General features: G+C 59.1%; 2 protein-coding genes across 5 annotated transcripts; one reads left to right on the top strand and one right to left on the bottom strand.

Moving 5' to 3' along the window:
- Positions 1 to 6,699: 6,699 nt before the first annotated feature.
- On the bottom strand, positions 6,700 to 19,784 carry SAPCD2 (suppressor APC domain containing 2). Of its 3 annotated transcripts, XM_063594104.1 has the most exons (8): positions 18,883 to 19,784; positions 13,990 to 14,131; positions 12,327 to 13,587; positions 8,311 to 8,423; positions 7,569 to 7,715; positions 7,125 to 7,232; positions 6,910 to 7,026; positions 6,700 to 6,834 (listed from the first exon to the last, which is right to left on the bottom strand). In XM_063594104.1, the coding sequence occupies exons 3-8, from the start codon at positions 12,895 to 12,897 to the stop codon at positions 6,706 to 6,708; spliced, it is 1,185 nt and encodes a 394-aa protein (XP_063450174.1). In that variant the 5' UTR covers positions 12,898 to 13,587; positions 13,990 to 14,131; positions 18,883 to 19,784; the 3' UTR covers positions 6,700 to 6,705. The 3 variants fall into 3 exon arrangements, with proteins under 3 accessions (XP_063450174.1, XP_003817083.3, XP_034785493.2); XM_003817035.6 differs by lacking the exons at positions 13,990 to 14,131; positions 18,883 to 19,784 and having other exon boundaries at positions 12,327 to 13,728; XM_034929602.3 differs by lacking the exons at positions 6,910 to 7,026; positions 13,990 to 14,131; positions 18,883 to 19,784 and having other exon boundaries at positions 6,706 to 6,834; positions 12,327 to 13,733.
- Positions 19,785 to 19,905: 121 nt separating this feature from the next.
- Positions 19,906 to 26,973, top strand: UAP1L1 (UDP-N-acetylglucosamine pyrophosphorylase 1 like 1). 2 transcript variants are annotated; one of them, XM_003816989.5, is made up of 9 exons: positions 19,908 to 20,258; positions 20,487 to 20,691; positions 20,940 to 21,115; positions 21,414 to 21,586; positions 21,694 to 21,887; positions 22,440 to 22,580; positions 23,127 to 23,312; positions 24,435 to 24,501; positions 25,074 to 26,973. In XM_003816989.5, exons 1-9 carry the CDS (start codon positions 19,970 to 19,972, stop codon positions 25,164 to 25,166), a joined length of 1,524 nt encoding a protein of 507 aa, XP_003817037.3. In that variant the 5' UTR covers positions 19,908 to 19,969; the 3' UTR covers positions 25,167 to 26,973. The 2 variants fall into 2 exon arrangements, with proteins under 2 accessions (XP_008968354.3, XP_003817037.3); XM_008970106.4 differs by having other exon boundaries at positions 19,906 to 20,258; positions 24,435 to 26,973.
- The last annotated feature ends 255 nt before the right edge of the window (positions 26,974 to 27,228 follow it).

Here is a 27,228-nt window from a genome sequence, read left to right as displayed (position 1 = left end):
CCCAGGCTGGTCTCAAACTCCTGAGCATCCGCCCATCTCGGCCTCCCAAAGTGCTAGGATTACAGGCATGAGCCACCGTGCCCAGCCTAATTTTTGTATTTTTAGTAGAGATGGGGTTTTGCCATGTTGGCCAGGCTGATCTCGAACTCCTGACCTCAAGTGATCCACCTGCCTTGGCCTCTCAAAGTGCTGAGATTATAGGCGTGAGCCACCAAACCCAGCCTCCCATCTCCTTTTATTAGAGGCCGGGGCCTCACTATGTTGCCCAGGCTGGTAAATTCCTGGCCTCAAGCAGTCCTCCTGAGTAGCTGGGGACTAGAGGTGTGTGCCACACCCTGCCTGGCTTTGGCCTTCTTTGATTTTGAAACCGGCTCAATTGTCCCATGGAACTGATGTTTATGGTTTCTTTGAATAAACACAGAAATTGATCCTCCTAGTCTTAATATTTGAGAAAGTGACATTTGTCCTATTTGAGTTCCTTTCTCAGAAAACCAACCATGAGGCCCCCAGATAGAATGAAAGAGCTAAAACTCACCAGATCACGGTATCTTGACAATGAGACGCCAGACCCCCCAGCTGTCAAGATTGCCTGGCCAACCACCAGCTTCCTGTTGACCAACTCCTCTTCTTCAGCTGCCCCTAATTCCTGTTTTCTCACACCTAGTTACGTGGCTTCCCTGCTCTATAAACCCCTAATTTCAGTGGGTCAGGGAGACGGATTTGAGACTGAGCACCCATCTCCTTGGCTGCAGCCGGCTTAAAGCCTTCCCCCTGGCGGTGCTCCTGGTCTCCGTGATTGGCTTTCTGTGCAGCGAACAGCAGGACCTGGACTGAACCCCAGGTTCAGTGTTTTGGTAACAGTCTCTCCCCTCCCCTGCCACCTGCTGCCTCGTCCCTGTAAGTAGGTAACAGGTCTTTGGTTTGTTTGTTTTAGTAACAGGGTCTTGCTCTATTGCCCAGGCTGGACTGCAGTGGTGCAATCATAGCTCATTGTGGCCTCAAACTCTTGGCCTCGAATGGTCCTCCTGCCTCAGCCTCTGCAGTAGCTGGGACCACAGGTCCACACCATGGCTGGCTTCCCTTTGCCTTTTTTTTTTTTTTGAGACAAGGTGTTGCTGTGTCACTCAGGCTAGAGTACCGTGGCTCAATCTCAGCTCACTGCAACCTCTACCTCCCGTGCTCAAGGGATTCTTGTGCGTCAACCTCCTGAGTAGCTGGGACTGCAGGCATGTGCCACCACACCCAGCTCATTTTTGTATTTTTAGTGGAGACGGGGTTTCCCCATGTTGGCCAGGCTGGTCTTAAACTCCTGGCCTCAGGTGATCCACCTGCCTCGGCCTCCCAGAGTGCTGGGATTACAGGTGTGAGCCACCGTGGCTGGCCTCCTCTATGGTTTTGATATCATGATGGTCTGACCTGTAATCCCAGTACTTTGGGAGACTGGCCTAGGCAACATAGTGAGACCTCGTCTCTACCAAAAACAAACAAACAAAAAAATTGCTTTAATTTTTTTTTAATTAGCGTAATATTTGGATTATCTGTTCCTGCAATTTATGGTAGAACTTGCCTGAAAAGGCCGGGCGCGGTGTCTCACGCCTGTCATCCCAGCACTTTGGAAGGCCGAGGCGGGTGGATCACGAGGTCAGGAGATTGAGACCATTCTGGCTCACACGGTGAAACCCCGTCTCTAGTAAAAATACAAAAAATTAGCCGGGCGTGGTCGTGGGCGCCTGTAGTCCCAGCTACTTGGGAGGCTGAGGCAGGAGAATGGCGTGAACCCAGGAGGAGGAGCTTGCAGTGAGCCGAGATCGAGCCACTGCACTCCAGCCTGGGCGAAAGAGCGAGACTCTGTCTCAAAAAAAAAAAAAAAAAAAATTACCTGAAAAAAAAAACACTTAGGCCCAATTTTTCTGTGGGAAGTTTTTTGTTTCTTTTGTCTTTAAGAGATGGGTTAGAGACCAGACTTACTATGTTGCCCAAGCTAGACTCAACCTCCTGAGCTTCAAAAATCCTCCCACCTCAGCCTCTGGAATAGCTGGGACTACAGGCATATGCCACTGTGCTGGCTTCTACAGTACTGTTTCCATTTCTTTGATAGTTACAGGGCCAGACCCCTATTAACTATTCTTCCTGAGCCAATTTTGTATTTTTTTCTTTTCTTTCTTTCGTTTTTGTTTTTTGAGATTTGTTATTATTATTTTTAGAGACAGGGACTCACTCTGTTGCCCAGGCTGGAGTGCCGTGGTGCAATCACATGTCACTGCAACCTCCGTCTCCTGAGCTCACGTGATCCTCCCACTTCAGCCTCCTGAGTAGGTGGGACCACAGGGGCACATCACCACACACAGACAATTTTTTTATTTTTTGTAGAGGTGGAGGGTCTCCCTGTGTTGCCCAGGCTGGTTCCAAACTCCTGGGCTTGGGCAGTCCTCCCGCGTCAGCTTCCCAAAGTGCTGGGATTACAGGCGTAAGCCTGCCCATGTGGCTGATTTTGTATTTTTCTAGGAAGTTACCCACTCCAGCTGAATTGGCATAATCTCATTTAAAATATCCTCTTAGAATCAGCTTAACTTCTGTAGCATGTGTGACTATTTTGCTCTTTTTTATTCCTAATATCATTTATTTGTGCCTTATTTCTTTTTTCTTGATTAATCTAGCCAGATATTTTGTGTACTTTTTCTCAACCAAGTTTCTGTCATGTTTGTTTCCTGTTTTACTATTCTTTTCATGAAAGAGGAAAACCTATTTATACCTTTATTGGTGTGTGTGTGTGTGTGTGTGTGTGTGTGTGTGTGTGTGTGTGTGTTTGAGACAAGGTCTCACCCTACCACCCAGGCAGGAGTGCAGTGATGTAATCTTGGCCCACAGCAGCCTCGACCTCCCAGACTCAAGCAGTCCTCCCACCTCCACCTCCTGAGTAGCTGGGACTACAGGCACGCGCCACCTCACCGGCTAATTTTTAAATTTGACACATAAGTTGTTTAGACGTGTCTGCTTTAATATCCAAAAGTCTGTGCTGGGCGTGGTAGCTCATGCCTGTAATCCCAGCACTTTGGGAGGCTGAGACAGGCACATCATGAGGTCAGGAGATCGAGACCATCCTGGCTAACACGGTGAAACCCCCGTCTCTACTAAAAATACAAAAAATTAGCCGGGTGTGGTGGCGGGCGCCTGTAGTCCCAGCTACTCAGGAGGCTGAGGCAGGAGAATGGTGTGAACCCGGAAGGTGGAGCTTGCATTGAGCCAAGATTGCGCCACTGCACTGCAGCCTGGGCGACAGAGCGAGACTCTATCTCAAAAAAAAAAAAAAAAAAAAAAAAAAAAATCCAAAAGTCTGGGCTTTCTTGAATTCTCTCTTTTCTTTCTTTTATTTATTTTGAGACAGGGTCTTGCTCTGTCACTCAGGCTGGAGTGCAGTGGCACAGTCATAGCTCATGGTAACCTCAAACTCCTGGGCTCAAGTGATCCTCCCACCTCAGCAGCCCCAGTAACTGGGAACACAGGCATGAGCCACCACATCTGGCTAATTTTTGTATTTTTGGTAGAGTCAGGGTTTTGCCGTATTGCCCAGGCTGACCTCAAACTCCTGGGCTGAAGCAACCCTCCCGCCTCTGCCTCACAAAAGGCTGGGATTACTGGTGTGAGCCACTGCACCCGACCAATACATGTTTATTTTATTAATATTATTTTTTTGAGACGGAGTCTCATTCTGTAGCCCAGGCTGGAGTGCAGTGGTGCCATCTCAGCTCACTGCAATCTCTGCCTCCTGGGTTCAAGCAATTCTCCTGCCTCAGCCTCCCGAGTAGCTGGGACTACAGGCGCCCGACACCACGCCTGGCTAATTTTTGTATTTTTAGTAGAGACGGGGTTTTACCATGTTGGCCAGGCTGGTCTCAAACTCCTGGCCTCGGGTGACCCACCCACCTCGGCCTCCCAAAGTGCTGGGACCACAAGCATGAGCCACTGCGCCCGGCCTAGTCTTCTTTATAGCATTAAGAGATCATGCTTTTTATGGAGTAAGGAACTATAAATACCACTCCTTGTTCATGTTTCCAGAAATCTCTTTTATTTCTTTAGATACATAAAACACTGTTACTTTATATTCTCTCTGATAATTCTAGTATCTGGGTCTAGAGTCAATCTGTTGCTTCTGTTGGGTCTCATAGTGTATTGTTTCCTTGTGGTGTTTATGAATTTTTAAACCTGGAGCTCTCATTTTCTTTCTTTCTTTCTTTCTTTTTTTTTGTAGAGATGGGGTCTCTCACTGCGTTGCCCAGGCTGGTCTGGAACTCCTGGCCTCAAGTGCTGGGATTCCAGGCGTGAACCACCACGCCCGGCTGAGATGTTCCTTTTCCTTGGAACTTGATCAACACAAAATCCTGAGGCCTGGTGTGGGTGTGTTCCTCTGGGGGCAGATTCTCAACCGGGGACACTTCTGCCCCCAAGGACACATTACAACATCCTGAGACATTTCCGGGTGTCATCACAGTGTGCACGCACGTGTATATACCTGCACACGCTACTGGCACCTCGCGGATAGAGCCCAGGGACGCTGCTCACATCCTGCACCGAGACTGACCCGCCCAGCGTCCCTAGGGCGGGCTCCAGGCAGGGTCTGCATGTGCCTCTGCCAGCCACCTAGACCCTGCCAGCCGGGGCCACTTTAAATTCTCCCCTCGTGGTCTCCAGGGCCACTCACTAGCCTGATTTCAAGCTGTAAACTGGGAGGACCTATTTCTTTTCACCTTGCACGGAACACCAAGGCTGAAAGGCAGTTTTTCCAGAGGTGCCAGCCTGTCTCACATTTCCGCTTCAGCTGCGGGGTCCAGCTCTATGTGGGCGGTCTCCTGATGAAGTCACCCCGGGACAGACACTGTTCTGTCTCCTGCTTCCAGTCCAGTAAAGATGCCAGGATCCCCCAGGGCATGGCAGGCACCCTCAAAGGCAGACGTGGGGAGGCCCTGGTGGGCAGACTGGGGTCTGCTGACCCCCTGCTGACGGGGGGCTTCTCCCCGGCTGCCACTGGCCCACCCACTGCGCTGCAGTCCACCTGGTGGTGGGGCTGTGGGGCACAGGCCCTCAGGACCTGCACCCTTTCCTGCCCAGGAGGTCCAGGCCTGGCATCCTTATGTCCCCTGGAAAGCCCACTCCCATCTTCAGGGTAGGAGGGCAGCTGCATGCTGGGCTGACTTGGGCCTGTCCTGGGATACCCCTGCAGACCAGGTGCAGCAGGGAATGTGGCTCTGTGGGGTTGCTGTGGGCAGGTTAGCATGGAGCTGGGCTCCGGAAGAGAGTTGCCACGCTGCCTGCCAGGGCCCCTCCTCTGAGACAGGTGCCTTGTGGGACAGTGTACCAAAGTGCCCTGGACACGAGGGGGCCCTGCGCCCCCCACGCACTGACCCCGCATCGGCATCGGGGGCCTTGCGCCCCACACGCACTGACCCCGCATCGGGGGCCCTGCGCCCCACACATGCTGACCCCGGATCGGCATCGGGGGCCCTGCGCCCCACACACGCTGACCCCGCATCGGCGTCGGGGGCCCTGGGCCCCACACACGCTGACCCCGCATCGGCGTCGGAGGCCCTGCGCCCCACACACGCTGACCCCACATCGGGGGCCCTGGGCTGCAGAACCCATCGATGCTGTTGCTGTGCCCCTGGTTCTGGTGACACTGGGACCCTCCAGGTTGGGCTGAGCAGGGCCCCCCCAACCAGTGCGTACTCCAGCACCAGCGGGAGTGGGCCTGGGCAGGGGCTGAGGGAGTGACACCCAAGAGGACCTGTCCCAGCCTCCTCCTGTACCCTGGGGGTTCTCGTTTTCCTTGGCTGAGGGAAGTGGCCTCTCCCAGCTGAAACCTGGGGACAGGCTGGGCGTGAGAGCAAAGTGGGGTGAGCAGGACCCCAGGCCTTGGAAATCCTGAGCGGGGGGAACAGGCTTTGCCTATGACGTGCCTGGGAGCTGTCTGGGGGCCCTCCTGGGGAGCCAGGCTCACAGGTTGTTGTGTGGGACTCAACGTGGGGCAGCGTCCCGGCCAGGAGGGCGAAGGCCATCACCCCAGGGTCTGTGGGAGGCATATGCAGGCCAAGCTCTCGCCCACCCGGCGTGCCGATCCGCTGCAGCCAGGGTCCCTCAGCCTTGGCCAGAACCTGAAGTCCGACCGCTATCCCTGGGGCTCCCCAGCCAGGCAGGCACCCCCCGCTTACAGGCCATCCCCACCCCCTCCATCTACTTCCGTCCCTCGTCCTGGTGCCCTGGTTGAGCGGGAAGCTGCCCTTGGACCCGTGTCGGAGCCGCCCCGCGCCCTCTGCTGGCCGTTTTTGGAAGTGCAGCCTGGCGTGGGCAGTGCCTTTCCCTGAAGATGGGATCCAGGGTGGCACCGCAGGAAACGGGGGGACGCAAACTCATGGAGGGGTACCCCACTGTCCACTGACAGCGGCAGTAGTAGCTGTGGACTATGCGGACTCAAGAGAGCCCCAGCCCATGTCAGCACCAGGAGCCAAAACGGAGTCAAGCGCTCGGTGCAGGGGCCAGCCGGGGGCAGGCCTGGGGAGCCCATCTGGCAAGGGCGGCAGGAAGGCGCCCACTCCGGGACTGTGCCTGGGCCTGCTGGGGGTCTCCAGTCAGAGAGGGTGGGTGCGATGGGGCGCCCACCCTCGAAGGGCTGAGTGCCAGGCTGGCCCTGGGGGCCCGCGCGGCCCACAGGGACTAGATGAAGGTGGAATCCAGAGGTCCCCCGTCCTGCTGGCTCAGGGCGCGGGCCTCAAACAGCTGCTTAATGAGCGCCGACTTCTCCTGCTCCAGCTGCGTGATGCGCTCACTCTTCTCGGTCACCTCCTGGGCAGGTGCACAGTTGGTCAAGGCCTGCGGGGCCTCACCCCCACCCCTGCACCCCTCCCGCGCCTGCCCTACCTGGGTGAGGAGTCGGTTCTGCTCCTTCAGCATGAGGATGGTCTGCTGCTGCCAGACCGGGGGCGAGGTGGACCTCAGGGCAGGGCAGGGGGGCCCAGAGGAGGACGGGGGCAGGGCCTGCGGGAGGGCAGGATTAGGCAGGCCTGGACGAGGGCGGGGAAGCACTAAACTGGCCTGGGCCCCAGCGTGGGTGTGGGGGTTTGGGGTACACTCACCCGGCTGGCACAGGCTGCAGCCAGCAGCTCCCCCAGGCACCGGGCCACCTCTTGTACCTTGGGCAGTAGCCGCCCCAGTGGGCGGGGGCTCCCTGCAGCCCCAAAGTCCTGGGAAGAAAGCAGAGGACAAGCGGTCAGAGAGGAGGTCCAGCCGGGGCCAGCAAGGTGCCTTGATAGGGGTTCCCACAGGTGGCTCTCCTGCCTCCTGATGCTGCAGAGAGCCTAGAGGGTCCCAGGGGCATTGCTGAGGTGGGAGGTCTGCCCAAGACACCTTAGGCCCTAGGAGTGGGGCAGCCACAGGCGGAGAAAGGGATGTCTCAGCATCCTGGGTGGAATCGACAGCCACTGTGTCCGGGAATAGGGGCAGCCATAATGCCCAAGGGTGCCTGGGGTGAGCTGGGGTCCCCATGTGTGGGGATCTGGGGACAGGGCAGTGGCACTCACGGCGCTGGCTCTGCTCTGGCCCAGGCGGCGCTGGCGCTCCTGCACTCGTTGCAGCTGCTGCTGGTACCAGTCGCGGCCCCGCGCCATCATCTCCAAACCCTGCAGCAGCACCTCCTTCTCCTGCTCCAGCTCCTTCATCTGCTTCAGCTGCAATACATGCATTTACATGGAATGCCTGGCCCCAGTGAGCACGCACACGTCCACGCATGCATGAGCTCACCTGTGGGTGGGCACCAGGGCCACAGGCACAGGTGCAGCAGCACGTGTACACATTTGCAAACACAGGCACGGACGCGCGCTTCTGCTGACACCTGCATGTGTGAGCCCCATAGGCCCATTTGGAGTAGGAGCCCCGTTCCTCCTGCTGAGGGGTCTTGGCCTTTCTTAGCCCCTCCACTCAGGCTTCCCTGGGGGAGGGGTGACTGACCCTTCAGCTGAGCCCACCCTCCCGAGGTCTGCCTGTGGTGAGCACACAGCTGGGAAGCCAGACTGGCTTGCAGCAGCGACCTCGTGAGGCGGGCTGGGCAGCCACCATAGCTGCCCTAAACGACCTCTTGACCTCCCTCTGCCTGATCCTGGGCCATCCCTCCAGGGGAGTCAAGCCCAGGTAGGGAGAGAGATGTTCAGAGCTGACAGTACTTCCGCCATGGACTCCCCCAGGCTCAAGGCCTCCCTGCTCCCATCCCGGCCTCCAGCCTCCAGGCAAGATGGAGAGCCCCACAGAGCCCCAGTCCCTGCTCACCAGGCCGCAGTCCACGCCGCTGGTGATGGTGTGCCTCCGACGTTCCCCTCGGGCACGGGGAGCCCGCCGGGCATCCCCTGAGTCCGCCTCCAGGGCCCTGCACGCCGCTGCACCTGTTATGGAGAGGCATGGGCCTGGCTCACCTCCAGACCTGCCTGGCCAGGCTCTGCTGAGGTGCAGTGGCCTCCACATCTCAGCCCACCCTCGAGGTCTCGGGCACCAGCCTGGCATGGCCCACGTGTAGCCTCTGTGCCAGGCTGGAGTTTGGTCCCTCTCCCCTGCCCAGCTCCTCACACTGGCTTGGGGAGGGCTGTGCCGCCAAGCCCGCATGTTTGCTTATACACACACCCTGCCCCCTCATCGGTCCGTGAGCTCTCTGGGGCCAAAGGCCTTGTCCAGCTCTTTTCTGCACACCCAGTGCCCAGAACATCGCAGGCACACCCTGGGTCTCCAAGGCAGCTGGGTAAGGAAGGAGTGGGCGGGGGGGTTCTGGTCCTGACTACGCCTCTCCCATCTGCACGGGGTCCTGCAAGGCAGCAGGAGATGTGGGTGTGAATGATGGAAACCTAACTTTTCCCAGGATGGTGACTCTGATAGAAAGTTAGTCCCGCATGGCCGGGCACAGTGGCTCACGCCTGTAATCCCAGCACTTTTGGGGACCAAGGCAGGTGGATCGCTTGAGCTCAGGAGTTTGAGACCAGCCTGGGCAACATGGCAAAACCCCATTTCTTCCTTTTTTTTTGAGACGTTGTTTTGTTCCTGTTGCCCAGGCTGGAGTGCAATGGTATGATCTTGGCTCACTGCAACCTCCACCTCCCAGGTTCAAGTGATTCTCTGGTCTCAGCCTCCCGAGTAGCTGGGATTACAGACACCCACTACCATGCCCAGCTACTTTTTGTATTTTTTTTTTTTTTTTTTTGAGACGGAGTCTCGCTCAGTCGCCCAGGCTGGAGTGCAGTGGCGCGATCTCGGCTCACTGCAAGCTCCGCCTCCCGGTACTTTTTGTATTTTTTAGTAGAGATGAGGTTTCACCATGTTGACCAGGCTGGTCCTGAACTCCTGACCTCAGGTAATCCACCCACCTCAGCCTCCCAAAGTGCTGGAATTACAGGCGTGAGCCACTGTGCCCGGCCGGCAATACCCCATTTCTATTAGAAACACAAAAATTAGCCTGGTGCAGTGGCACGCGCCTGTGGTCCCGGCTACTCAGGAGCCTGAGGCAGGAGGATTGCTTGAGCCTGGGAGGCAGAGGTTCCACTGAGCCCAGATTGCGCCACTGCACTCCAGGCTGGGCAACACAGCAAAACCTTATCTCAAAAAAAAAAAAAAAAAGATCCCTTGCCGGGCACGGTGGCTCACACCTGTAATCCCAGCACTTTGGGAAGCTGGGGGTGGGGGGGGATCAGTTGAGGTCAGGAGTTCAAGACCAGCCTAGCCAACATGGTGAAACCCTGTCTCTACTAAAAATACAAAAATTAGCCTGGTGTGGTGGCGGGCGCCTGTAATCCCAGCTACTCAGGGGGCTGAGAAGAATTGCTTGGACCTGGGAGGTGGAGGTTGTAGTGAGCCGAAATCGTGCCACTGCACTCCAGCCTGGGCAATAAGAGCAAACCTCGGTCTCAAAAAAAAAAAAAAAAAAAGTGGCTGGGCACGGTGGCTCACACCTGTAATCCCAGCACTTTGGGAGGCCAAGGTGGGCAGATCATGAGGTCAGGAGTTTGAGAACAGCCTGGCCAATATGGTGAAACCCTGTCTCTACTAAAAATACAAAAATTAGCAGGGCGTGGTGGCGTGCACCTGTAATCCCAGCTACTCGGGAGGCTGAAGCAGGAGGATCGCTTGAACCCAGGAGGCGGAGGTTGCAGTGAGCTGAGATTCGCGCCACTGCACTCCAGCCTGGGCGACAGAGCAAGACTCCATCTCAAAAAAAAAAAAAAAAAGTCCCGCGTGTGATGCCAGGCAGTGCACCCAACTGACAAGTCAGGCACGTCCTGGTGCTCACAGACCCCTGCTCTGAAGTTTGTTTGAGGGCTCCCCCTGGGGGCAGCCAAGAGTATCGCGTTGGTGCCACTCCGGCCCAGCTTCCTGGTGAGGGAGTACGTGCACCTCCCCAGGCTACAGAAGTGGGTACAGGTGTGGAGAAGGGCATCCTCCTTCAGCCTCCAGCTGTAGCCCCAGCACCAGGCACATCCTTAGAGGCCATGCCCCTGGCACCCGGCCACAGGAGTCGGGGAGTGATGCAAGAATTGGGCCCAGGTAGGCACGGCAGAGAGCCTGGCTCCAGGCAGGCCCGAGTTCGCACTCCAGCCTGCGGTGCTGGGCGGCTGGCAGCTCTGGGGCAAGACAGTGGAAGAGCACACAGCCCTTCAGGAGGTGGGAGCAGAGAGGGTACAGACAGAGGGAGGCCATAGAGGAAGTCCCAGGACACCTGGGCCCGGTCTGTACAGTTGAGTCCATAGAGCAGCTCCTGGGTCCCCAGATAGCAGCATGCTGGGTGTTGAGCTAGATGGCCTCTAGGTGGGGGTGGTGGCTCTGCCCCTCCAGGGCCCTGAGCCAGCAGGCCACACCTCCGGGGCCACAGCCAGCCTGGAGCAAACACGCAGTCCCAGGTGGGAACAAGGAAAGAGGCCCTGAACATCTGGGCTGGGGGCTTGGAAGGCTGTGTGTGTTGGGAGGCTTTCTGGGAGTTGGGGTGACCTCAGAGCTCCAGATTTGACACCCCAAAAGCCAGCTGTGTCAATCAAATATGTCACGCCATTTGTCTGGCCCTCCGTTTGCCTGTGAGAGGGTGACAGCTAGAGCCCTAGCCATGTGGCCTTCAGGGAGATGTGGTACGTGAGCCAGTGCCGCATGGGGCATCAGCAGAGCAGGGGTGGACCACAGGCTTAGGCCTCCAAACCCCAGGCCCGGCCACGGCGTGCAATCCCATGGCTGATTTCAAACTGCATGGCCACATGGATGACGCTGACCCTGCATTTGGAGCCAGCTACCCTCTGAAGCCTCCCTCACCGTAGAACTAGGGTCCCCCAGCCTGGTGTGGCTGCTGGATCAGATCACCAGGGAGGCCAGGGCCACCGTGGCTCCAAACACCAGTTGTAGGGCTGGAGAATATGGCTGAGGTGGGGGAGCAGTACAGGGAGGGTGGCAGAGCAGCAGGCAGCACAGGGACCGGCTGGAGCCGCTGGTGGGCAGGCCTCCCCTGGCAGAACGGGTGCACAGGCTGAATGGGCTGTGGGGCCTGGGGCCCCTCTGGGAGCTTGGCCCCCCACCCCCAGCCATAATACAGGTCCTGTTCCCAAGGCAGGCACTGGGTTGGGGGAGACAGGGGACCATTCAGCAATCTCCCATCACTGCCAACTGGACCGGAAGGCAGGAGAGGAGTCTGCCAGCCATCCCCAGGGACTACGGCCTATGTCCCTCCATGGCATCTGCCATAGTACAGCCCCACTGGGGTGCAGGAGATCCACCCACGCCCCTGCCCCTCCTGGCAACAGGGCCAGGTCCTCTTGGGCCACCGGCAGCAGCCCCCACCTGCCTAGGCCTCAGTGGGGTCAGTGGGCCCAGCCCCCCTGGCTAAGCTGTCACACTGAGAAGGGGGACCCTTTCTTTGAGAGGGAAGCACCTCTGCCTGAGCAGCCACAGACAGGAGGCTGAGGGCCCAGGTGTCCCCAGGTGCGGAAAGGGTATTGGAGATGGAGAGCCCAAGCTCAGGCTTGGTACAGGTTGGGCTCCTGGTGGGTTTTCTGAGTCACCTGCCACCCCCCGCCCCTGGTGGCCTTATGCTGTGGCAGGAGAGGGTCTGGCTTGCCTCCCTAAGCCCCTGGGCTCACCGCAACAGGCATGAAGCCCTTTCCCTCCAGACCCGCCGAGGCGCCCTCCAGGATCCGGAGTCCACGAAGAGCCGCTCCCCGGTCCCGTCCCTCGTGGGAAATGCACGGGCAGCAGCTGTGGGACTGCGGTTTCTGGCCCGGGCCCGGGAGAGCTACGAGGGTGCCCGGGGGCCGTTCGGAACTCACCTGCGTCCGCGCTGGAGCTCGGTTCCAGCGCCGCGCTCTGGGACCGCTCGAGCTCCGCGGGGCAGGGCGCCGCCTCCGCCGGGGCGCACAGCTGCTCCGGGCTGCGGGCGGCGGCGCTGGGACCGGCCAGAGGGGCGCGCACGCCCAGGGGCAGGGGCTTCCTCTCCAGGACCGTCCGCGGCTCGTCGGCCGGCGCGAACACCAGGCGCTGCGGCGGCGGCGGCGGCTGATCCCCGGGCCGGGCCGGGGCGCGCGTGGGGTCCCGGGGGCCGCCGTCGGCGCTCAGCAGGGAGGTGCGCAGGCCGGCCACGAAGCGCTCGAAGGTCAGGTAGCCGCTGGCCGGGGCCACCTGGCGCAAGCCCTCCAGCACCCCGCGGGGCAGCTCCCGCGCGTCGGTGCCCTGCCAGCGGGACTCGATCTCGCGCAGGTGCACGCAGCCGCGCCGCCGGTCGTCCAGGATGTCGAACAGGGTGCGCAGGCTCTGCAGGAAGGCGCGCGGCAGCCCCTCCGTGCTGGGCGCGGGTGCGGGGGGAGGCACGCGGCCCCGCTCGGCCATGGCGGCCCCGGCCATGGGCGCCCGGGCTCGGTCCCCTCGTCCACCCGCGTGCGTCCTAGCGCGGCCCCACGGAGGGGCCGGCCCGGCGAGCTCAGCCCACGGCGACAATAGCGACTACTTTTGAATGGGGCCCTCCTCGCGGCGTCAGCCCTCATTAACATGCGCCGCGGCCATTGGCCGAGCCCGTCCCATCTGCTCTCTGATAGGCTGAGAGGCGGTTTGATTTTTTTTTTTTTTTCTTGCCGAGTGGCCCTGGGAGGCGCGCGGAGGCCCTGGGCAGGCGGAACCGGATCCCCCAGCTCCTGCTCCACTCTGGCCTCGCAGAACTTCCTTTCTGCCCCGCCCCAGCCCCACCAAACCTCCTGCCGCGGCCAGGCGCTTTCTCGGATCCAGCTGTGGCTGGCTGCCCCGGCCACCTCTCCAAGGGGCGGGGCCTGGCACCCTACAAAAAAACCTGTCTTCAGGTAGCCTCGTGGGGTAAAATTGGGGGGGGGGGCACCCCCTCCAAAGATCCCACTTTTCCCCTCTAGTTCCCTGGCCGCAAGCACAGGTGACCCTGCGGCCCCCTTCTCTTCCACCAGGAGGGCCCCAAGAGGATCGTAGGCTCCAGCCAGCTGGGCGCTTCCCACTCACAGAGGCCTTTCTGTCCCCACCGCTGCTGGCTCCTCCTCTGGTCCCTCGGGACAGTCTGGCCTGGCCTGCCTGCTGCAGGACAAAGCCACTTTCTCCTGTGTCCCCAGATCCCCATCTGGTGACCAGCTCCCTCTGCCTCTTGCTCTCCTCTCCTCCTTCCCCTGGCTGGACACCTCCTCCAGCTGCTCTCCTGGCTCCCACAGCCCTGTCCCCCTGCCTCTGCTGTGTTTCCAGCTGGGATCTGGTCACTCTGTCTTCATTTGGTCTGTCCACATGGGAGGTGAGACCAGGCCTTAGCCTGGGTTCTAGCCCTGGGAGCCCATCTCAGGGCTGGCCAGTAGCACCCTCTAGGTGCCAGGGAGGTGTTCAGGGTGCAAACACCCTCCCCAGACAGGCCCCCAATCCGAGACTTGCCTTGGCCCTCTGCGGGTCTCCCACCCTCCCTCCTGGGCAGGCCTCAGCTGGCATACCTACCTGGGTCTCTGTCCTCAGGCCTGAGCCACTGGTGCCTGTGTCTCAAGCTGTAGAGGCATCTTCCCAGGCCAGGGAGTATCCTGGGTCCACTTCTCTTCTGGGTCACTCACTCTTAAGTGGGACTCCTTCATCGTAGGGAATGCTGGAAGGACATAAGAAGCTCTGAGCCTGGAATGGCCCATCAGAGCTTGGTCCTGTAAGCCAGCTTCCCCTTTAATGGCAGGTCTGCTCAAAAACCCAGCACGAGGCCGAGGCGGGAGGATCACTTGAGCTGGGGAGTTCAAGACCAGCCTGGGCAACATAAGGCAACCCTATTTCTACAAAAAGTTTAAAAAATTAGCCAGGCGTGGTGGTGCATGCCTGTGGTCCCAGGTATTTGGGAGGCTGAGGTGGGAGGATCCCTTGAACCCAAGAGGTTGAGGCTGCAGTGAGCTGTGATTGAGCCACTGCTCTCCATCCTGGGTGACAGAGCGAGATCTTGTCTCAAAAACAAAACAAAACAAACCAGCACAACACGCAAGCCCCCGCCCCCCTATCCCCGCACCTACCCTGCTTCCAGCACACCCCTCACCGCCAGTGCCAGGCCTGGGGTCCCTGCACTCCCTCACTTCCAGGCCCCTGTGCCTGGTGGCTCTTCTAACAGGAAGGCCCTTCCCCTCTGCTCCAGGCTGACCGCACTACATCCTTCAGAACTCTGCTCTGGCCCCAATCCCCTTCCCCCTGAAGCCTGGTTAGATAAAACACAGGGGACAGCTTTCTCCTGGCCCAGGGGGCCCTGGCTATTTGCAAGCAGGACAGGGCTCCTTCTAGGCCTGGCATTGGCCTGGCCCACAGTGGGTGCTCTGTGAATGGCACTGGGGAGCCGTATTCAGTGAAATCACATGGGAAACACCATCCTTGAGTGGGCACCAAGCCAGGCTGAGGCCTAAGGGATGGGGAAGGGCTGGGAACAGCTCAGTGGGATGGCAGGGGAGGCCAGTGTGGATGTGGAGTCGGTGGCCAGCAGTGAGCAAGGCTGCTGCAGCTCAGGACAGCGTGGCCAGCAGTGTCCAGGCCAGGCTAGCCACGGCCCCGCATGGAACTGAACCCACCGTGCAGATGAAACAAGGGCTTTTCATACCATCCAGAGCCTTGGGGGAGGCGGCCCCAGCTGGCCCTTGGTCTGTGGGCTTCTCTGTGGCCCCTGGCTGGGTATTGGAGGAAGGTATGAAAAAGACTGGAGGCCGGGCGCGGTGGCTCACGCCTGTAATCCCAGCACTTTGGGAGGCCAAGGCGGGCGGATCACCTGAGGTCAGGAGTTCGAGACCAGCCTGACCAACATGGAGAAACCCCGTCTCTACTAAAAATACGAAATTAGCTGGGCATGGTGGCCCATGCCTGTAATCCCAGCTACTCGGGAGGCTGAGGCAGGAGAATAGCTTGAACCCCGGAGGTGGAGGTTGCGGTGAGCCAAGATCGCGCCATTGCACTGCAGCCTGGTCAAGAAGAGCAAAACTCCATCTCAAAAAAAAAAAAAAAAAAAGGCCGGGCACGGTGGCTCATGCCTGTAATCCCAGCACTTTGGGAGGCCAAGGCGGGAGGATCACGAGGTCTGGAGATCGAGACCATCCTGGCTAACACGGTGAAACCCCATCTCTACTAAAAATACAAAAAAAAAAAAAAAAAAAATTAGCCGGGCCTGGTGGTGGGCGCCTGTAGTCCCATCTATTCGGGAGGCTGAGGCAGGAGAATGGCGTGAACCCAGGAGGCGGAGCTTGCAGTGAGCCGAGATTGCGCCACTGCACTCCAGCCTGGGTGACAGAGCGAGACTCCATCTCAAAAAAAAAAAAAAGACTGGAGGCTGTGCCTGGCTTTGGGCGTGGAGCTAAGATGTGGTCCTGTGTCCTTCCTGTCCTGAGCTCTGACCACTTCCTCCTTCACTCCACTTTCCGGCTGGCCTGATAGTTTCCCAATCCTTCAGGTTTTAGTGCTGTGTCACCCCTGGGGGTCCCATGCTGTCCCTGTACTTTTGGAGGCCCCATCTTAGCTGTAATTGTGTTCTCACTGTGTAAGCCTGGACCACTCTGGGCAGAGGTGGCAGGAAGACCGGCCCCTCTGTCCCCTGATGTATCCCCAGCAGTGGGCACCAAGTGAAGAACTGGCAACAGCCACCCAGCCCCTGAGCCTCCCAGGGCTCCACGTCTGCACTCCTGGCCTCTGAGCCTTAGGGCCTTGCTCCCCTGGGCCTCTTGTGAAGACAACTGCCTGGCCACAAGGTGGTCCAGGAGGTTGCTGCCCACCTCAGCCTTGCCAGCACTCCCACCCATCCGTAGGCTCTGTCGGCCTGGGTAGGGTCGCTCCTCCCCTTCTGGTGCCTCAAGTGCCTCTGGCTGTACAAACCTTGATTTTCCAAATCTTCTATTACAGCCCAACCCACACCTTGAGGTGGGATTTGGAATCACCCTGACCTACAGGGCCAAGAGTTCATGTCCTGACACCTGCCTCCAAGAGACATGTGCCTCCTCTGCTGCCCAGCCCTGCAGGGGTGATAAGGGTTCCCATGGACTCTGGCCTGGGGCGGGAAGCCTGCTCTGCTCACCGGATTCCGCGAGCCTCCCCTCCAACTCCAACATTCACCTGAACGATGTTCAACCACCACAAACCACTGGAGCAGAACAGGCCATTCATTAATTCATTCATGCAGCAGGTACTCCCTGAACATTTGCTGTTGCCCAGTCACGGTGTGGGCTGGGGTTCAACACTCGTTTGTTCAGTCAACAAACATTGATTGAGTGCCTACTGTGTGCTGCATTTACCTGAGGTGATGGGGGCAGAGCACTGGCCTAAACAATGCCCTGCCTGGGCCGGGCACGGTGGCTCATGCCTGTAATCCCAACACTTTGGGAGGCCGAGGCGGGCAAATCATGGGGTCAGGAGTTCGAGACCAGCCTGGCCAACCATCGCTACTAAAAATACAAAAAATTAGCTGTGTGTGGTGGCGGGCGCCTGTAATCCCAGCTACTCAGGAGGCTGAGGCAGGAGAATCACTTGAACCCGGGAGGCGGAGGTTACAGTGAGCCGAGATTGCACCACTGCACTCCAGCCTGGGCGACAGAATGAGACACGGTCTCAAAACAAAAAACAAAACAAAACAAAAACAGCAACTCCCCGCCTTTGTGGGGTTCGCTTCTCACAGGGGAGTCAGGCAGCCAAGAATGCAGAAAGGCAGCCTGGCATGGAGGATGGGAAGGTGCTCACCGAGTGGGCGTGGCCTGGGGAGCTGAGGCCTGACCAAATGCGTCCCCAGCCACACGTTTCTCTGGGGACAAGTGGTCCAGGAGGGAGGAACAGGAAGTGCAGAGACCCTGAGGCAGGCCCGAAAAGCAACTCCATGCAGGTCCAGAAGAGTGCATCTGGGCCTTGCCCCAGGGGTGAAGCCCCCTCCCAAACTCAGTGAGGGCATGTGTGTGGAGGTGGGGGCAGAACCCAGCTGCAAGGAAACACAGCTGCCTGAGGGGTCCGCGGGGCAGCATAAGGGAGATGTTAGTTTTCATTCTGGGTCCTAGATCACTGTCAGAGGTGTGTGAACCAGAGCAACTCCATCTTGAATGGGAGCTGGGTAAAATAAGGCTGGGGCCTACTGAGCTGCATTTCTGGATGGTTAAAGGATTCCAAGTCAGGATGACACAGGAGGTCAGCACAAGATACAGGTCACAAAGACCTTGCTGATAAAAGAGGTTCCGATAAAGAAGCCAGCCAAAACCCACCAAAACCAAGATGGCAACGATAGTGACCTCTGGTTGTCCTTGCCGCTACACTCCCACCAGCACCATGACAGTTTACAGACGCCACGGCAACGTCAGGAAGTTCCCCCATATGGTCTACAAAGGGGAGGGATGAATTATCCACTCCTTGTTTAGCATGTCATCCAAAAAAACATAAAAACGGGCAACCAGCAGCCCTCAGGGCTGCTCTGTAGAGAAGCCATTCTTTATTCCTTTACTTTCCTGATAACTTGCTTTTGCTTTACTCTATGGGCTTGCCCTGAATTCTTTCTTGCGCAAGATCCAAGAACCCTCTCTTGAGGTCTGGAACCTCTTTCCTGTAACAGCATGATTTGTTTTTTTTTTCGGTTTGTTTGTTTGTTTTTTGAGACAGAGTTTTGCCCTTGTTGCCCAGGCTGGAGTGCAATGGCGCGATCTTGGCTCATGGCAACCTCCGCCTCCCAGGTTCAAGCGATTCTCCTGCCTCAGCCTCTGGAGTAGCTGGGATTATAAGCATGCAACACCATGCTTATATATTTATATTTATATTTAATATTTGTATCTATTTTTAGTAGAGACAGGGTTTCTCCATGTTAGTCAGGCTGGTCTCAAACCCCAGACCTCAGGTGATCCGCCCGCCTTGGCCTCCCAAAGTGCTGGGATTACAGAAGCGAGCCACCGCGCCCGGTTTTTTTTTTTTTTTTTTTTTTTTGAGACAGAATTTTGCTCTGTCACCCAGGCTGGAGTGCAGTGGTGCGATCTTGGCTCACTGTAACCTCCGCCTCCCGGGTTCAAGCGATTCTCGTGCCTCATCCTCCCAAGTAGCTGGGACTACAGGTACACGCCACCACACCTGGCTGATTTTTGTATTTTTAGTGGAGACGGGGTTTCACTATGTTGCCCAAGCTGGTCTTGAACTCCTGGGCTCAAGCGATCATTCTGTCTCGGTCTCCCAAGGTGTTAGGATTACAGGCATGAGCCACTGCACCTGGCCACCATTTGAATTCTTTTAAGCAGTCACATATATTACTTTTAGACTTACTATATAGTTTCTAGGAGAAAGTTTTGTGCCCAACTGGCAGAAGCTACCCTTTCATATTTTTCACAAGCAAACTATTTTATTTTTATTTTTATTGAGATGAAGTCTCACTCTGTCTCCCAGGCTGGAGTGCAGCAGCAGGATCTCGGCTCACTGAAACCTCCGCCTCCTGAGTTCAAGGCCTCCTGCCTCAGCCTCCCGAGTAGCTGGGACTACAGGCGCCTGCCACCACACCCGGCTAATTTTTCTATTTTTATTAGAGACGGGGTTTCACCATGTTGGCCAGGCTGGTCTCGAATTCCTGACCCCACTTAGGACTCCCAAAGTGCTGGGATTACAGGCTTGAGCCACCGCGCCGATCACAAGCAAGATATTTTAAAACCTGATAGTAAAATAACAATGTGGGCGAGGGGCTGCAGAGCGCTCTGGTCACCAGGCAATGGGAAGCGGGAAGGGTGTGCGGGAGGGAGCCCCAAGCCGCGGGGTGGCATCCCGGAACCTGGTCTGGTTCCAGCCTCCCAACAGCTCAGCCGTAGCCCAGGCCTCTTCAATGCACTCTGGCCGGTTGTCTCTGCACCAGGAGGTCTCCGTCCGAGTCTTGGTTAGCGCAAAGGTGGCCATGCCACTCTCAGGTTCAAAGCCCGTGCTGGGACAGAACGTAGCTTTCCCCTGCGGGGCGTCCCTGGGGCCTCTTCCTCCCTTAGCTCAATGGTCGGTTCCTCTGCCCACGCCAGCTGGCGCGACCCAGAGGGTCCTGGGATCTCTCGGGGCGGGGCGCGGAGTGGACAGGGCGGGCATGGGCCCGGGGCCTGGAGCAGAGCAGGAACGGGGACGGGAGCTCGAGGGAGCAGGCCAGGGCCAGACACCGGGGCGGGTCCAGGGGACGGAGAGGGACGGGGGACAGGCTGGAGAGATGGGGCCGGGCCCTGTCTCGAGTCTCGGACCGGACGCAGGGGGGCTGGGGGGACGTGGACAGGGCGGGGTCAGAGAGAACCTGGACAGAGTCTGGGGTGCGCAGCGGGGGTGGGCGGGCTCCAGGGCAGGGCGCGGGACCGGGCGGGATGTGGCGGGATGGGGCGGGGCGGGGCGGGGCGCCCGGGGCCCGCCCCGCTGGGGGGTCTACACCGCCCGCCCGGTCTCGTGACGCTGGTCAGTGGCGCGGGTCACGAGTGCCGACTTGACAGACGGCAGCGGCGACATGGCTTCGGAGCAGGACGTGCGCGCCCGGCTGCAGCGCGCTGGCCAGGAGCACCTCCTGCGCTTCTGGGCCGAGCTGGCGCCGGAGCCACGAGCCGCGCTGCTGGCGGAGCTGGCGCTGCTGGAGCCCGAGGCGCTGCGCGAGCACTGCCGGCGGGCGGCGGAGGCCTGCGCGCGCCCCCACGGCCCGCCGCCCGACTTGGCCGCGCGCCTGCGGCCCCTGCCCCCAGAGCGCGTGGGCAGGGCCAGCCGCAGCGACCCCGAGACACGGCGGCGCTGGGAGGAGGAAGGTAAGCGGGGTGGGAGGCCCTGGGGGCCGGCAGGGGGTCGTGCCCACGGAGCGGGTGGGAACCGAGGCCGCGCTCGGGGAACTGTAGTTCTCCTCGCTACTTTGAGACGTGTCTCGCCTCACGCGTTCCGGCCCCCGAGTCCTGGCGCCCCAGCCCCAGGGTTGGTTTCCCCTAAAGCGGAAGGGTGGGCGGGTCCCGGGCGTCCCTTCACGGCGCCCGTACCCCCAGGTTTCCGTCAGATTTCTCTGAACAAGGTGGCCGTCCTGCTGCTGGCTGGGGGGCAGGGCACTCGCCTGGGCGTGACCTACCCCAAGGGTATGTACCGTGTGGGGCTGCCCAGCCGGAAGACCCTGTACCAGCTGCAGGCGGAGCGGATTCGGCGGGTGGAGCAGCTGGCCGGTGAGCGCCACGGGACCCGCTGCACCGTCCCCTGGTGTGTCCTGCCTGCCCTACCTCGGCCCGGAGGTACCCTTCCCCACGGCCCCCCCACATCCCCGCTCCAGACGCGAGCCCCAACCCCGGCACAGACCGGGACATTGCCCAGAACCGGCCCAAAATGGGGCCTGGCCCCAGCCCCAACTGGACACTGGACCCCGAACCCCGATGCCAGCTCTGGTCCGAGCCCCGTCTGCCTGCAGGGCCAGGCGTACTCGCGACCGGCTCACCGCGCCTCCCTTGCAGGTATGTCATGACCAGCGAGTTCACTCTGGGGCCCACGGCCGAGTTCTTCAGGGAGCACAACTTCTTCCACCTGGACCCCGCCAACGTGGTCATGTTTGAGCAGCGCCTGCTGCCTGCTGTGACCTTTGATGGCAAAGTTATCCTGGAGCGGAAAGACAAAGTTGCCATGGCCCCAGGTGTGGCCCGCTCCTGAGACGGGGAGAGACCGCCCAGACTAGAACTGGGAGCGTAGCTGGGGGTCCACGCGCCCGGGTTCGCGGCTGCCCCGAGGCTGTGTGGTCCCGGGTTAGGCGCCTCTTTTTCTGGGCCTTGATCGTCATTTGTCACATGGTACACCAACTGGGCTGTCTGGTTAGTGACCAGGGCTGCCTTAGGCACAAGGCCGGGGCTTCCCCCGCCTCCAGCACGTCCTAGACTCCCAGAGCGATCCCTGGCGGGAGCCCTCGCGATGCCCATTCCCTTCTCCGTCTGCAGACGGCAACGGGGGCCTCTACTGCGCGCTGGAGGACCAGAAGATCCTGGAGGACATGGAGCGCCGGGGAGTGGAGTTTGTGCACGTGTACTGTGTGGACAACATCCTGGTGCGGCTGGCGGACCCTGTCTTCATCGGCTTCTGTGTGTTGCAGGGCGCAGACTGTGGCGCCAAGGTTAGCGCCCAACTGCGCGGCGCCCCGCACCCGAGGCTGGCCCCGCCCCTCGCGGAGCCCCGCCCCTCCGCCCAGCCCTCGGAACCCATCCCTGGTCTTGGCTGCAGGTGGTGGAAAAGGCATACCCCGAGGAGCCCGTGGGCGTGGTGTGCCAGGTGGACGGTGTCCCCCAGGTGGTGGAGTACAGCGAGATCAGTCCTGAGACCGCACAGCTACGTGCCTCCGACGGGAGCCTGCTGTACAATGCAGGCAACATCTGCAACCACTTCTTCACCCGAGGCTTCCTTAAGGCGGTCACCAGGTGTGCGGCAGCAGGTGGCTGCGGATTGCCGGCCAGAGCCGCCTGCGTTGACCAGGGACCCGCGGGGTCCCAGTGAGCTGAGTGCCCTGGGCCACAGCGGCTGTGGTCAGGAGTGGCTGTGGTTAGGCACGGCTGATGGGTCGGGGTGGAGAATGGATCCTGAGCTTGCAAAGGCAGAGGTGCTGGCGATCAGGCACAAGCCGTGCTCAGCAGGCAGCTGCTGTAAGGCTCTGTGATCAAGTCTGCCATCTCCTCCTTCTGGGGACCTGCCCTGGTGCCCAGGGTGCTACCTCTGCTCCGGGGCTTGCCAGTTTGTTTGCCTGGGCAGGGATGTGGCTGATGGTGCCTGGCACTTGGCACAGGGATGCAGGGAGGAGGCCTGTGCCTGCTTCTCCCTGGAGATCTGGCCCTACTCTGCCGCTTCTGTGCCCTGTAGTGTCCTTCTGCCATCCTGTCCCACCCAGCTGGGTGTGCTCAGAAGTGGGGACAGAGCCTCCAGCGGTGCCATATCTGATCTGTTTCTTTCCTCCCCTCTGCTCTCCCGTGCCCCAGGGAGTTTGAGCCTTTGCTGAAGCCACACGTGGCTGTGAAGAAGGTCCCGTATGTGGATGAGGAGGGGAATCTGGTAAAGCCGCTAAAACCGAACGGGATAAAGATGGAGAAGTTTGTGTTTGATGTGTTCCGGTTTGCTAAGTTAGTAGTAGAACTCATTTATTTTCCCCTTCTTCCTTCTCTCAGTTTTGGTGGTGGGAACTGAGGCGCAGCTGGTAGGGAAGTAGAGGCTTGAGGGAGCCAAGGGCCCCGCGGGCAAGTCTCAGGGAGAAGACCAGAGGGTGCTCTTGGCCCTGAGGGTAAGCAGCCCCTGAGGTGGGGGCATAGGGAGTCCTTGGGGCTGTGGACTTGGGAGGACAGTAGTGCCACCTCCCGGACCTTCCACTGCCCCCACCCATGGTTAGGAGAGGTCTCCTGGCTAGGTTGCCAGGGCGGCTCGCAGGGCCTTTGGCCCTCACTACAGGGGTCCCAGGGTTGGGCTTTCGGCTGCTGGAAATGGCTGCTGGGATTGGGCCATCCCTGGCGTCTCAGGAGCAAAGACACTCAGTACCTGCGGGGGCTCCTCCCTAGACTTGCTGCCCATGGGACCAGACCTTCACTCTGTCACTGGAAACCTGGCCCAGCTCTCACCTGCCCGGATCAGGGCCTCTGTGCCAGGACGTGGGTGACTAGCCCTTTCCCCACCAGGAACTTTGCTGCCTTGGAAGTGCTGCGGGAGGAGGAATTTTCCCCACTGAAGAACGCAGAGCCGGCTGACAGGGACAGTCCCCGCACCGCTCGCCAGGCCCTGCTCACCCAGCACTACCGGTGGGCTCTGCGGGCCGGGGCCCGCTTCCTGGATGCCCATGGGGCCTGGCTCCCAGAGCTGCCCAGGTGAGTGTGGCCCTGGGGTAGCTACAGCCAGAAGGGGAGGGCTGTCAGGACCCAATCTTCAGCTCCAGAGCCCTGTTGGCTCTGCGACAGCCATGCTGGGGAGGGGTCTTCCTTCCCGGCACCACCGCAGGTGCAGGTAGCCTTGTGCCCAGCCAGCTCCAGGTCACACGGTGACCGTCGGCACAGCCTCCTGGCCCGACCCTTCAAGTTGTGCTCAGTGCACTGAGGGAGGCAGGGGCTCCCCAACTCCCTCCCCAACTTATCCACAAGGTTTTGGTTTGTTTACAAAGGCATACTTAGATTTGGCTTTTATTTATTTATTTTTATTTTTATTTACTTTTTTGAGATGGAGTCTCACTCTGTCGCCCAGGCTGTAGTGCAGTGGTGGGATCTCGGCTCGCTGCAAGCTCCACCCTCCCCCGGTTTCTGCCATTCTCCTGCCTCAGCCTCCTGAGTAGCTGGGACTACAGGCGCCCGCCAACATGCCCAGCTCATTTTTTTGTATTTTTTTTTTTTTTAGTAGAGACAGGGTTTCACCGTGTTAGCCAGGATGGTCTCAAACTCCTGACCTGTGATCTGCCCGCCTCGGCCTCGCAAAGTGCTGGGATTACAGGCGTGAGCCACCGCACCCGGCTATTTTTTTATTTTTATTTTTCTTATTTGTATACATTTGTGGGATGCGTGTGCAACTCTGGTCAGTCAGGTCAGGGCTTTTAGGGGATCCATCACCCAACCAACGTTGTTCCCATTTATTCACAGGCTTTGAAACTGAGCCCCGGGCATGAATTTAGAAAGTAGCAGGACAGTTTGATTTCAGGGCTGGGAAAGAAAAGGACGTTTGGCTTCCATCTCCCTGATTTTCTAGGGCCACCCCTAAATCTAGCTGCCTAGGCTCTGGGTGGGAGGCCTGTGGGGGTGCTTTCTACCCCAAATCAGGTCCTGTCACTTGGCAGTGGGATGTGTGCTCAGGGTTTGGGGTGTCCAGAGGAAGATGAGCTTGCTGAGACAGGAGCTGTGGGGAGCCAGGTGTGTAGAGCTCAGTCTCCTATTGGGACTGGGGGTGCTGGGGGAGGGCTCTGGGCAGGTGCTGCAAGGAGATATTGACAAGTGGACTTTCCCTAGCTTGCCCCCAAATGGAGACCCTCCGGCCATCTGTGAGATATCGCCCTTGGTGTCTTACTCTGGAGAGGTGAGAGCTGCCCATCCCTATCTGGGGCTTTTCTGGAGTCAGGTTTGGAATAACATCTGGGGAGAGGTGGCTGCTCGGGTGGAGACGGCACAGCTCTACCTCGGTTAACCAATGGGGTCGGTGGTTTAAATTTGCAGAAGACTTTCCAAGATATGGATTGGGGTGGGGTGAGGCATCCAGAGGCCTTTGCAGGTCCTGGGAGGGCATGGGGATGAGACAGCCCAGGTCTGAGCCCAGTGTGGGGCCAGTCAGGCCTTGGTGGGGGCCTTGCGGAGGGAGGACACCGGCCTCTGCTACCTCCCTGACCTCGGCTGCCCTTGCCCCTTTCTCTGGTCAGGTCAGACCTGTGCGTGACAGGAGGGTCCCCTGCTGGCCTAGGGTCTTGAGTGTGGTCTTGGGTGGCCTTGCAGTGTGTGTCTGCTCCTGGCCCTGGAAGCCTTTCTGTCCCCACCCCTCCCTGACTCCAGGCAGACCTGGGATCGCACCTGGGGACTGTGGCTCTTGGTGTGGCCAGAGGGGCTGTGGCCCACCAAAAGGTGGGTACTTGGCCATTGTCCCCTGCTCGTCTCCAGGGTTTAGAAGTGTACCTGCAAGGCCGGGAGTTCCAGTCCCCGCTCATCCTGGATGAAGACCAGGCCAGGGAGCTGCAGCTGCAGGAGTCCTGACCCCCCCAGACTGCCCCCAGACTCCCCCGAGACCTGCCAGCCCCGGCATCCTGGAAGTCCCGACTCCCCCCAGACCTGCCAGCCCCGGCGTCCTGGAGCTGGGGGCTACAGCCCAGCCTGAGCTCTGGGTGGGAAAGCAGCCTGCCACATGCTTCCAGCCTGCAGAACACAGAATGAAACATGCTGGTAGACTCCACGAGGGCAGGGCCTCTCCTGTCGCCTCTGGACACAAGTGGCGACAGCCTGCTGGGGGCTCTGTGGCTCCATTCCTGGCTGTGGGGTCTAGTCAAGAGGCAGAGGGACTTGGGACCTGGGAGAATGGGGCTGAGAGGAGGCTTCGGGTTGGAGCCCAAGGGAGGTGTGGTGTCATCTGGGGAGAACAGGAGGGCACGTCCCTTTGGGAGCCCGCCTTGTGGATCCACCGCACCCCACCGAGCACTAGAAGCTGCATAAGCTACACAGGATGTGCTTCTGCAGCCTACAGATGCAGAACCAGAATGAGGGGGACAATTCCACCCACTCGAGGGCTGCCCCCTCTTCCTTAGCAGACGAACCAGTAATGGGGGCAAGGCTGGGGCATCCCAGCCCACACACCCTGGATGCCCAGCAAGGCCACAGAAAGAGCCTGATGTCCATGATCCAGGTGGCTCTGAGAAGCTTGGCCTGGACACCTGAGCCTGCGGCCGGTGCTCCTGCCTTCTCCCCATCTATCCCCAAGGCCTCTGCCTCTCAGCCTCTTCCATGGTCGGTTTAGGCTGCTGAGTTTTCTGTGCTTCCCCAAGAACCAGTGGGATCAATGCCGGCGGCCTCTGTGATGGTTGCTGACTAATCCGGGATTTCATGAGTCAGAGGCACCACCCCTCACCCCAGCTGCCTGCTGCTTCTGACGGATCTTGGTGCTCAGGCTGCCTGGCTCTCCGAGTGAGGACGCAGCCTCCATATTTGGTGCACTCAGGCATGGCTGGGACAAGCCAGCTGCCCCAGGGTTCTTCCCCTGGTGATTCTCGCCTGCTTTCTCATCTCAGGGGAGGCAGTGGCACCTCCCTCTCCCTGCTGACATGAAGAGAGCTATGATATGCCACTGCTGCCAACTCATCCTCTGCCCCCACCTCGAAACCCACGGCCCCCAGTGGAGGGCCACTACTCATCCCCATTGGTTTCCCAGGGGAGGGGTGTTGTCTGGAAGGGCAGGTTCAGATGCAGCCTTCCAGATTTAGAGGCACTGGGAGGACAGTGGCTGAGTGGAGGCGCCCAGACCTGGGCAGGCAGCAGGCTCAGGCCCACACCTTGTGATTTTTGAAACCAAAGCCCAGAGGATGATGTTTACTTCTCTCTCCCTGGCTCTGCCCTTCTTACTGCAAACCATGCTGTGCCTTAGGGCCCTTCTCATAGCTGTTCCTCATGGCCACGACTGGAACAGGGATGCAACCTCTTTCTACGCAAGCACAGTTAGTTGGGTGAAGTCTTTTTTTGTTTGTTTTAGACGGAGTTTCACTCTTGTTGCCCAGGCTGGAGTGAAGTGGCGTGACCTTGGCTCACTGCAACCTCCACGCCAGCCTCAGCCTCCCTAGTAGCTGGGACTACAGGCATCCACTACCACGCCTGGCTAATTCTTTGTATTTTTAGTAGAGATGGGGTTTGACCGTGTTAGCCAGGATGGTCTCGATCTCCTGACCTCGTGATCCACCCACCTCGGCCTCCCAAAGTGCTGGGATTATAGGTGTGAGCCACCGCGCCGGGCCGGTTGCTGGCATCTTCATGTTCTGTAGGTGGAATATTTCCAATAAACACAAGGTGCTGTAATTGACTGCTACTCTGGCAAGTGCAGTTTTTGGCCAGTGCACGGGTGTTGGGAACAAGGATCAGGTGTTCACAGCTGTGTCCCAGGGCTGGAGCTCACTGGGGGCCCCCTTAGGGACAGGAGTTCACACATGAAGGCCAAGACTACTTGGGGTGCCAAGGAATCCCCCCACGCTCCCATCCCACTCTTCACCAGGGTCTCAGGAGGGCCTGAGACAACCTGCAGTCAGGAACCTCGGGGCGCTCTCCAGGGCAGGCTTCT

Source organism: Pan paniscus, chromosome 11 (genome assembly GCF_029289425.2).
Source record: "Pan paniscus chromosome 11, NHGRI_mPanPan1-v2.0_pri, whole genome shotgun sequence".
In the NCBI taxonomy this organism is placed as follows: Eukaryota; Metazoa; Chordata; class Mammalia; order Primates; family Hominidae; genus Pan; species Pan paniscus.
Note: the sequence above shows the minus strand (reverse complement) of the source record. Positions and strands in the feature narration are given on the sequence as shown.

Coding starts and splice junctions, on each gene's coding strand:
- SAPCD2 (XM_063594104.1), bottom strand. CDS start 12,897: ATGGCCGGGGCCGCCATGGCCGAGCGGGGCCGCGTGCCTCCCCCCGCA. Junction 7,716..8,310: donor GCGGCGTGGACTGCGGCCTG/GTGAGCAGGGAC, acceptor CATGTATTGCAG/CTGAAGCAGATGAAGGAGCT. Junction 7,233..7,568: donor GCCAGAGCAGAGCCAGCGCC/GTGAGTGCCACT, acceptor CTTTCTTCCCAG/GACTTTGGGGCTGCAGGGAG.
- UAP1L1 (XM_008970106.4), top strand. CDS start 19,970: ATGGCTTCGGAGCAGGACGTGCGCGCCCGGCTGCAGCGCGCTGGCCAG. Junction 20,259..20,486: donor GCGGCGCTGGGAGGAGGAAG/GTAAGCGGGGTG, acceptor CCGTACCCCCAG/GTTTCCGTCAGATTTCTCTG. Junction 22,581..23,126: donor GATGTGTTCCGGTTTGCTAA/GTTAGTAGTAGA, acceptor TTTCCCCACCAG/GAACTTTGCTGCCTTGGAAG.